General features: G+C 46.3%; 2 protein-coding genes across 2 annotated transcripts in view; one reads left to right on the top strand and one right to left on the bottom strand.

The window, feature by feature from the left end:
• ATP5J2 (ATP synthase, H+ transporting, mitochondrial Fo complex, subunit F2) overlaps positions 1–1,601 on the top strand; it is a 3,027-nt gene extending 1,426 nt beyond the window's left edge. The window contains exons 2-4 of the mRNA XM_009326215.1: positions 3–43; positions 912–1,028; positions 1,434–1,601. Of these exons, the coding sequence (XP_009324490.1) occupies positions 3–43; positions 912–1,028; positions 1,434–1,462 (187 nt within the window). The 3' untranslated portion in view covers positions 1,463–1,601. The remainder of the gene's footprint in view (positions 1–2; positions 44–911; positions 1,029–1,433) is intronic.
• A 1,346-nt stretch (positions 1,602–2,947) lies between these two features.
• CPSF4 (cleavage and polyadenylation specific factor 4, 30kDa) lies at positions 2,948–9,269 on the bottom strand. The gene is made up of 8 exons (XM_009326214.1): positions 9,233–9,269; positions 8,640–8,690; positions 7,965–8,117; positions 7,078–7,173; positions 6,832–6,925; positions 6,297–6,369; positions 5,332–5,424; positions 2,948–3,947 (listed from the first exon to the last, which is right to left on the bottom strand). The coding sequence occupies exons 1-8, from the start codon at positions 9,267–9,269 to the stop codon at positions 3,879–3,881; spliced, it is 666 nt and encodes a 221-aa protein (XP_009324489.1). The 3' UTR covers positions 2,948–3,878.
• Between the last annotated feature and the right edge of the window lie 244 nt (positions 9,270–9,513).

Genomic DNA, 9,513 nt, shown 5'->3' with positions numbered 1-9,513 from the left:
AGGGCCGTGCCCCCCGGGGGCGTCGTGGGGGCCCGGGGAAGAGGTGAGGGAGGGGGGGCTGAGGGGGGCCCGCGGCGGGGCTGCCCGCCCTGCGGCAACAGCTCCGCGCCCCCTCAGCCGGCGAAGACCTGGAGGCTGTGACCCCCTTCTCCTGGCGGAGCTGGGCAGATCTGTGCACAAGCATCCCTGCCTGCCGGCGTGGGAGTTGGCGGTGGCAGGGGGGATCCGGCAGTACGAGGGTGGCTGCATGGCGATTTTTGCTTTCCCGGAACAGTGCCTCCTGTAGCATCTTGTTCTCCCATCTGTAAATTTGTTTCTCGCGTGGGCTTTATCCGCCAGAGGTTTGTTTTCAGTATTCCTTCTTGTGTAAAGAGGAAATACGGTGACCTTACTTCTGGCACCTGAACCTATTTGCTGAAAATCTTGAGGTTTCCCAACGTCACAAGTAAATAAAAAAAAAAATGCCAGCGATCCCTAAAGATGACAAGAATGGACACAGGGCTTTTATAGATGGCTTGGCAAAAGTTTCGACCGATGCCCTTTGCTGTACAGATACGGCATTCAGGTAGATTTAAACACAAAATACCAAATGCAAGTGTCAACGTAATGTATATACACTGGCGTGAAAGAGTTAGATAATTCCAAAGCAGCTCGAGCTCATGAAAGTCACAATAATGTTTAGGGAAAAATGATAAATGGCTTTTTTTTTTTTTTAAAGGCTTAGCACTATTAACTTGAGTTCACCTTGCTTAACTAACACACGGGTTGCCTTCTCTCAGACTTGCTTCTGAGACCCTCCGATGTTTCGTTAGAAACAATTCCCTGAAGTTCTCTGAAACCGGGCTGCTTTTCCCCGACACAGAAAAACACGCAACTCATCTGGCTGCTGTGAAAACTTTTCTCCTACACAGGTTATGACAGATACTACAATAAATATATCAACGTCAAGAAAGGGGGCCTCGGTGGTATCTCCATGGTGCTTGCTGGTTATGTTGTTGTCAGCTACATCTGGAGCTACAGTCACCTGAGTAAGTAACAGCAGTATGGCTGAACGCGTGTAGTGCAGCTGGGAAGATTGTGGGGGGCAATAAAAACAATCTGCTGCTGCTGCTTTTAGAAATAAAATGAAAGACTCTGCTAGCCGTTGCTGCTTGAATCCAGGACTGTGGGCAAGCAGACTTCGTCCAGCTATAGAGAACTCGAATGCTTTTAGTAGGTTATCAGATGGCCAGTGTTTTCTTGGTGATGAAAAGCGTAGATCTGGTTGCCTGTCTGACCTGACAGTTAAGTACTGTCATTAGTCATGTCAGTTAAGAAACTTCATGCTCAGATTTTTTTTTTTTTAAGAGCGCTTTCTTTCCTGTAACTTCAGGTGTGGTGTTTTTTGCTTGTGACTTCAGTAAAACTAACTTGCTTTTCTCTGAATGATGCAGAACATGACCGCCACAGGAAGTACCACTGACGTGTGAATTCCAGAACGTGAAGCTCTTGAACAGAGTTGGCTACTGGAAGAGACACCCTGACAGAAAACGTCAGGACTACTAAAGCCTGTACCATTATGACCAATAATAAAGTGCATACACTTTACATTTACTGAGCTGACGCTCTCGTAACTGACTTGTTAATTGTACTGTGCCAGTGAGTTTGTCGTCTTAGAGTTTCACCCCTCAAGGTTAAGTTCAGAGATGGTGGGGAAAGCGTCTGCTACTTGGGTTGCGTTATGAACTGGGGAAACTACTGCAACTGATTAACTGTTTGATAAAAGTCAAAAGCATTGGATTGCTTCTTAATGGCCATTATGTACAGGTTGGACAACTGAAGGATATAATATTTTGATTTGAAAGAACAGTATTGGAGCTTCAAGAGGCTTGCTGGCGCGGCCACGTGTTTCTGATTCCCAGTCAGGCTGTCGCCCGGGGGACTGTAGGTATTTGGGCAGTTTCCCATCGTCGCAGAGCATTGCCTCAGATGAGGTCGGTTTAGCTTTGAGGAGGTCTGCAACTCTCATTCTGTCACTGGGATTCTAATGCTTCTTGCCTCTGATAACCCATTTCTATCACAACTCTACTTTTATTACTAAAAAAAGCTGGAAGGTTATGTGAACGGGTATAAGCTTAAAAGACCTTTAATATAACAAAGGTCTGTGAAGTTAAAACTAAAAGAAAACTGCTTCTTGACTTAAATGCAGCGGTGAGAAGTTTAACAGGAGACGTTATGTGCAGAAATGCAGCTTAAAGGTGCATCTGCGGGTTTGGCCCCAGCTGACGACCTTCCTCACGGACCCCTCCAGGCGAGCACATCCCGCCTGCCGACACCTGAAACTGCAGCTGGGCACTGCGGGTAGAACCCACAGTATCCTTTCCCAAATAGGAGGGAGAAGGAAAACCACTTCTTCGGGGATATGAAGAATCTCTCAAGAGCTTCAGTGGTAACCGGAAGGCTTTTAGTTTTGGGAAACATCTGTTCAGGTAGCGAAGACCGTAAACTCCTGAACTAGACGGGGAAGGTAGCCAGACACCGAAGCGGTGTAGTTCCCTTTCCGTGTGCCAGATTAAGGCATCTCGTAGTTTGGCCGCTGTTCAGCCTCTGGGGGCACGACGTGTTGCGAGAAGCGTCTGATGGTCTGTCACACCACAGTCGCTTAGCCTTCAAACTTCTATTTTGACTGACTCCGACTCTCCACAGTGAAATAACCGCAGCCATTCAAACCAACGTAGGCTCCGGTCACTTCTCTTAATCTAGTCATACTACCTCGTTCTTAAAAAATAAATTCACAGCCAGCTTTTTCAATCAGTACATTTCAATTTAAAAAAAAAAAGTATAAAGGCAGTCAGCAAATGAGAGATGGGTTAGAATCAATAAGGCTCATATTGTAGGTGCAATTTTTTTTTTAATTCGCATTTTTATCATTGGCCCTTTTGAAATAGTCTTCTCACAAAATGAATGGGTTTTGGCTTGCAAAATTTGCTCTCAGAAGAATGCTCTATCACTTTTAAAAGCAGTGTTCCATAAGAATACACATCTCCACTTCTTGGTCTTCTCTAGGCTATGGAAATACCTGCTCAGTGTGAGCTGGACGACGGGGGCACCGAGACAAGGCTCTCCTATTCCTACTCTTCAAGCCGTGTTCATTTCCCCCCTTGCTTTTTGCAAATGGAAAATGAGCACAGATGCAGCTTTCCTACAATCATTGTTCCTCATCGCTTGGCTAACCACAGAGATGCCAATTTATTCTCCCCTTGATCGGTTCTCACCCAGAAGATGAATTTCTAACCTTCAGTATAGCAAGAAGCACAGAAACAAAGCAAGTGGACGAGAGTTTTACAGCCTGATGTACGTGATGCGTTAAGTCAGCCACCAGGACAAGCTTATCGACTACAACAGGCTGGACCCGGGAACACGACTTTGCTTTTTAAGAGCTACAGGACAGCAGAATCCCTGCTTCCTCACTGAAGGGAAGGCATTTCAAGTATTAGTTTTCCCAGTCAGTCTTCCTGCTTCCACAGGGAGGGCTGAAACGCTGCAGGTTTTCCAAAGAGAAGTGGCGGAAGGAAAACACTTTAAAGAAACACTGGCGTAAGATGCGATTACGTAGAGTGCTGCACCGGTGCGGGGTTTGCATATCTATTGGCTTTTAGATCTACCTTTCAGCAGGGCTCAATGAAAATAGGCGGAGGCCAAAATCTATTTTAAAAAGGTTAAAACATAAAAAAAAGTTGTGGACAATTACAAAAATGTTGCTTAGCAGCAGCCAGCCTCTGACCAGTTCTTTCAGTAATGGCATTAAAAAACAACCTGATTAATAGTTCACGACATAGTGCTAGGCAGAAACCTTTTCTCAGTGTTAATAGCTCCCTTGCACTCTTCATTCTGCTCTTTCACTGTCCACTGAGAAAGGCCAGATGTCCTTTGGTGCATCTGTTGGCATAATGACCTTTTTCACCACACTAAAAGAGAAAGAGAGAGAGGAATTATTACACAGTTACAGCTTTATTCCTCTAGCTGCCTTTATTAAGGTAGCCGGCAACTGTTCCGATTTGGAATCTTTTCCACATATGGAAGATGCAGCATTTAGCAGGTGAAGTGAAACATGGTGTCACAAGGGACATGATTTATGGGCTATTTCTACTCCTCGGAGCAAAAGCTGCTTCTGTGCCGGGAGCAACCCGACGCCATGTTATTGTAACGTGCCACAAAGGAGAGAGCCCTCAGCCCATCGCTACAAACAGCAAAGGGCTGTAACACACAAGGAGAATTTCAATGTTTGAGGCTTCCAAGACTACTCCAGCCGATACGCACTACATCAGAGATACATGGGGACTCTCCTGATCGGCTATCCTGAATTAGACAGCGAAAAGCGCATCTGAACAACAGATCTGTGACTTTGCACCTTGAAGCTCTTCAAGCCCAGAGAGAAATGCCAGTATCTGATGCTACAGCATCCTCCAGATACGCAATTTACTTGCAGCTAAAATAATAAGCAGCTATTAAAGGTTTTCAGTGAAATGGATTCAGCTACTTAACATCCCTGTCCAATAACAGTAATTTTTACCCAAACAAGCACCTAAGGCACAGAAGTTGGCATGTGCAACGATGTAACTGTCAAAGCTGATGGGACAGGAAGATTCTTTGCCCTTTTCTAGTGGCTAGGGTTGGGGCTTTTGTAGAAAAATAAAGAGAGATGGAAACGCCATTGCGTCAAGGTTTCACCGGTGCTCCTCAATGAGCAACCAAGGTGAATAGCTCATTCCATGGTTTGACAGTGACAGGGTGCATTTACAGCCGAGATACCGAACAGTCTTTGCATATTCAATTTCTGTTACTCGCAAGGACCTTTCATGCCAACAGGGGAGAAGAAAATCTTTCTACAGTCACCAAGTATAAGCAAATTAACTCATGAGACAAAACTAATATTAGCTCTTACTTGGAAACGTACAGTTTGTCAGTCTCCTTGAACTGTCGTTGTGGTAGGGCTTCCTGTTTATTAGCAGACAAGCAAAGCCTGTCTTACAGCAGCCCTAACTGTCACAGCAAGCCCGTGAGCTGGCAAACCAGCGACCTAGAGGCCTCAGAACTCAATGCTAACTCCCACAGCTGAATCCACATGCAAAACGCAACGTCTGTTGAGCAGAGCGCACATTTCGTGAACCTGTTCACACCGTGAAAGCGCCTTTCGCAGGACCAACACCCCTCATCACAACAGTCCGTTCCTCTGCCCGTGACAAGCAGCCAGCAGCGAAGCAGCGTCACGTAGTCCAGGTGACGTGCGCTCTGCGCTTCTTAAATCTGGCACCCTCTGCTTTCCCTCCTCGTCCCTCCCCTCTGAATTACCTTGTAGCAGGTGACCTGCTCCAACGGCCGGGGTCCTCTGTTCCCACTGTTGTTATTTTGAGACTGCATGACTCCGATGACTTGGGGTGTCCTCTGTTGGTTAGGAGAAGAGTTGTCACTCATTAAGTGCATCAAGGATAAAGACCTTTATGGTTGTTATTTTGTTAAGAAGGGAAAAGAGCACCCCATATATCAAATGATCAATTTTCCTCCAAATCCGTGTGTGGGTGCTCTGCCAGCTGGAGCACCAGAGAGAAGAAATCAAGCACTGAGGCTTACAAAGCCCAGTGATCCTGCTTCTCTCTGGAAAGCAGACTTAGAGAGCAGGTTTAGGCTGCTAAAATATCATTGCCATCACTGAGAGATGTCACGCAGATTACAAAAACTGGCAGACTGCTGCACAACCACATACGATGTGCTTCCATGTAACGTGGGAGTGTTCTGTGACTAGATCTCCCTGTAAAGTTGGAGCAATGGTAGGGCTTTCATCACTACAGCGGCACTCAGGGTTGCTCACTGCTCAATTCTTGCATAGCACCCTCCCCGCCAGGCAGTGCCCCAAGCAACAGAACTGCCGCTGCTGGCCTCTGAGCTGGAGGACAGTACTAAAGAAGGTTAACCAAGGCGAGGGGAGAACCAGAACAAAGCAAAACACCACGGTCCCAGGATGAAGGCAGCAGCAGTCCGTTGCGATCAGATGGTGGACATTAGAGGGCTGGGAGGAAGCGAGAGAAGGGACAGTGCTTTGCGGTTTATTAGGACTTGTCTCCAAGTTCTTAATCACAAAAGAGTATCGCGCCCTGTTGTAAAATAGGAAAGGTTTTCCCTCACTCAGGGCTTTCCAGCAAGCCAGATCCAAGAGCCCAGGTGTCCAGTTCTGACCACTAGACAATATGCCCCCTTTTAAAGCACCGTGGGAAATGCTTCGAGGGTGGGTGCGTAGGGGAGGCAGGGGAACTGTGTACCTTTTGCTGTGTTTGTGTCGGCTGAGGCAGCGGTGGTTGCTCTGTGGTTCCCATTGGCAGTTCAAACCGAGGGCTGGTTTAGATGGAAACAAGAAAATTGATTCTCAAATCGTATGCCAGCATTTTACCATCGGCTCAGTCAAGTAACTCCAAATGACAAAACAGACATTCAGCCAATTAAATTCAGCTCACAGGAAATAGATCTCCCCCTCCCCAATTCTCTTTGCATTCTGATGCTCAGCAATTACATATACAAAAATGGCAATCCAGTATGTAGTATATCCCTCTACCTGTGAAATATTCTGGAATATAAACCCATGTGATCCCACTGCACTGATGGCATCTGATCACCGCTCCAGAGTCTTACTGGTAACTCCCTGAGGAGGCCCTGCCCCATATCCTCAAATCGGTACAACAAACTAGATGTTGGCCAAATCTCCAAAGCCATTGGGAAGCACGGGAGCACCCTCGTTTGACACATACCGGATCACAAGGGCAACACAAGATTACAGGACAAGCCTGGAAGCATACTCACTGCATGAATTTACAGGTAGGCCCCTCTGGACAGAATCCTACTAGGTAATTCACACAAATGACTCTTCGAGTGTGTCGGTGTCTGCAGAGGGGACCTGCAACACAAAGCTCGGTAGTTCACGTTCCTCATATAGGTACCCCAGCACTCAGCAGTAGCAGGTACACAAGCAGATCGCGCAAAGAAAGAATAGCAACACCCTACCCTTCATTTATAGCCACAGAACCAGCAACTGTGCGACATACATACCATGTTTACAGAAGCCTCTGTCATACCAGGGACAGTCTTTGATCTTAGACTCCGGGTCAATGTGCAAGAATGGACATTCTTTGTTACTGCATTCCCCTGTACCAAAGGCAAACACACTTCTTAGTCAATTGTGCAGGTTCGAGATCAAATGACTCCCAAAACATTACCTGGATCATGTAGCTCCCTCAAAGCTGTTACCAACATTTATAAGTTCAGGCACAACAGTCTTACTGCCTGCCTTAACCTAGATGAAGAACACCAAGGGCTCACCCCCGGTGAGTAAAGTTCTACCAGACTGGATTATTTATGTGTGCTTTTAAAAACAATGCGGCAACTAAATTTGAAAGAGCAGTCATGATAACAAAAACCAAACATTTAGTGCACCAGAAGTGTGGAGAAACTACAAATTGCGCACTAACCTCAATCCAAGGAAACCTACAAGACTGTAAGTTTCTGACAGCAAGTTGCCTCATTATGTCCAGATCTCCAGAGCTGGAAAGCAAGTGCATAAAAGTTTTGCACCCCCATGCCCTCTGCTGCTCATCAACTCCCCAAAATAAGAGTCATGCAAAGACCAACTGCTCAGCCTACTCATCTCACACCCAAAACAGAACGTAAGGCATAAGACCCAGTAAAAACTTGAACTTCCCCCCTCTTCCCCCGAGGGACAAGCTCTTGAGAGAGAAGACATCTACAATACGTCACAAATTTAGGGGGACAATAAGGTGAAGGACTACGCAGATCTGAAAAAGTACAATCTAACAATATCATCAGACACAGAAGAACTGTAATGCTCTGAAGACGGATGAGAAGGATGTACCAGGATTCTCTTCACCAGACTCCCACGCCAGCAAGGAACGCTAAGTAGGAGCTACAATGCCCCTTACCAAATTTGGAGTAGAAGTAACACTCGGGCATCTTGGTCATGTCGTACTCGTGCAGAAACTCGCACTGGTCTCCCTTTTTGCACAGTCCTCGTAGCCAATGTTTGCAAACAACTGTCTTTTCCCCACTGATGTGTCGGAACGGGCACATGCCTCCTGCAGAACGACGGGACAAGAAGGGGGAAAAAAAAAGAACAATTACAATCCGCGGCACACGAAGGCACAGGACAACAGCAACACCTCGCTCCCTTCTGCAAGAGGGGTTTCAGAAGACACGGCTTTTTCTTACGAATTTAGCCTTCAGTGGCAATGGCAAACAAGGGAGTTCCAGACAAGTCTGATGCTACCCTCTAATGAGCTAAGCAACGTAGTCTCCAGCTCTTAATCCTGGCAAGCACGAACCACAGCAACTAATACCGGCACATCCACAGCACAGTCTGCACGTGGTAAGTTCAAGCCTTCTTTTACCGGTAGCTTTGCTTATTCACCTCCCCAATTCTTAAAAAAATACCATTATTTCACAATTGCTGCAGTTATTCCAACATCCTTCAGTTTTAGCCTCTATCTGGATTATCCCCTCATCTTTACAAAAAACAAGAGTACTGTAGACAGTGCTAGAAAATCTAGTTTCCGCCCTCCACCCCCACGAGTATAACTGTATTGAAAAATATTACTTGCCTTTTCCACAGGCCGCCTTTAAAAAAAATTCACAGACAGCTGCGCCCGATTCTGCGGAGAGAATAAAGAAACAGAATTAAATTTAACAAAGTTTCGCATCAACTTTTAAAATATTTCCTGCCCCAGAAAGACAATCTTGTCCTCAACATCAAAAGAAAAGCAGCGTTTTGGTTTGGGGAATTTACTTTCCCACAAAAATTCCTCATTCAAGTCTGGCCCTCGCAAATACCTGTATTCGTCTTGGGGGACACCAAGGGGAATGCGCAGAGGGTTGGTGTTTGTTTCGCTTTTCAGATATTTAGGTTTTATTGACGGGATTTTCCTCTGCTGTTAAGTCAATCACGCCAGTGAACTCTGTATTTACAGTCCTGGCAACGACAGTCTTATATTTTTTGACCAGAACAGCCTGAAACAACCATTAGCGTGTTATCCCTTGCTGATCCTGACCAACAGGTATCACCACATTCAACAAAATTAAAACACAAGTTTAGTAGCCCGGCCAGAAAATTTCAGCAAACTACGAGTCTCCCGAGACTACCCGTGCCAGATTTTGGACTGAAGGAAAAGGTTTAGAGGCTGGGCCGCGGACATACCTAACGACAAAGTCCCCCTGCCATCAAAACGCCTCATCTACCAAAGGGGAATGGAAAAAGAATAGCGAAGTACTGTGCAGGAAAGTGCCGTTTATTCACGGTAACGTCTCAATCTTCATTTTCCGGCCTGGCTGGGGACTAACTACGGCTTTCATTAAGCAGGAAAGAAAAACATCTGGATGGAGAGGGAAACCTCACAGGGCAGGCAGCAGTTGGGTGGATCTGAGGGCAAGACCTGAGCAAGGCGCTCAGATCCCCGGTAACCGCCCGCCCTCCCGCCC

This window comes from Pygoscelis adeliae, unplaced genomic scaffold, assembly GCF_000699105.1.
Source record: "Pygoscelis adeliae isolate BGI_AS28 unplaced genomic scaffold, ASM69910v1 Scaffold456, whole genome shotgun sequence".
Lineage (NCBI taxonomy): Eukaryota > Metazoa > Chordata > Aves > Sphenisciformes > Spheniscidae > Pygoscelis > Pygoscelis adeliae.
The sequence above is the reverse complement of the archived record's forward strand: the minus strand, read 5'-3'. Positions and strand labels throughout refer to the sequence as shown.

Excerpts from the sequence above, each read along its gene's own strand:
- CPSF4 (XM_009326214.1), bottom strand. The coding sequence starts at position 9,269 with ATGAGGCGTTTTGATGGCAGGGGGACTTTGTCGTTAG. Across the intron at positions 6,926-7,077 it reads CAGAGGCTTCTGTAAACATG|GTCCCCTCTGCAGACACCGA; the intron begins GTATGTATGTCG and ends TTTGTGTTGCAG. Across the intron at positions 5,425-6,296 it reads CGACACAAACACAGCAAAAG|AGGACACCCCAAGTCATCGG; the intron begins GTACACAGTTCC and ends CCTAACCAACAG.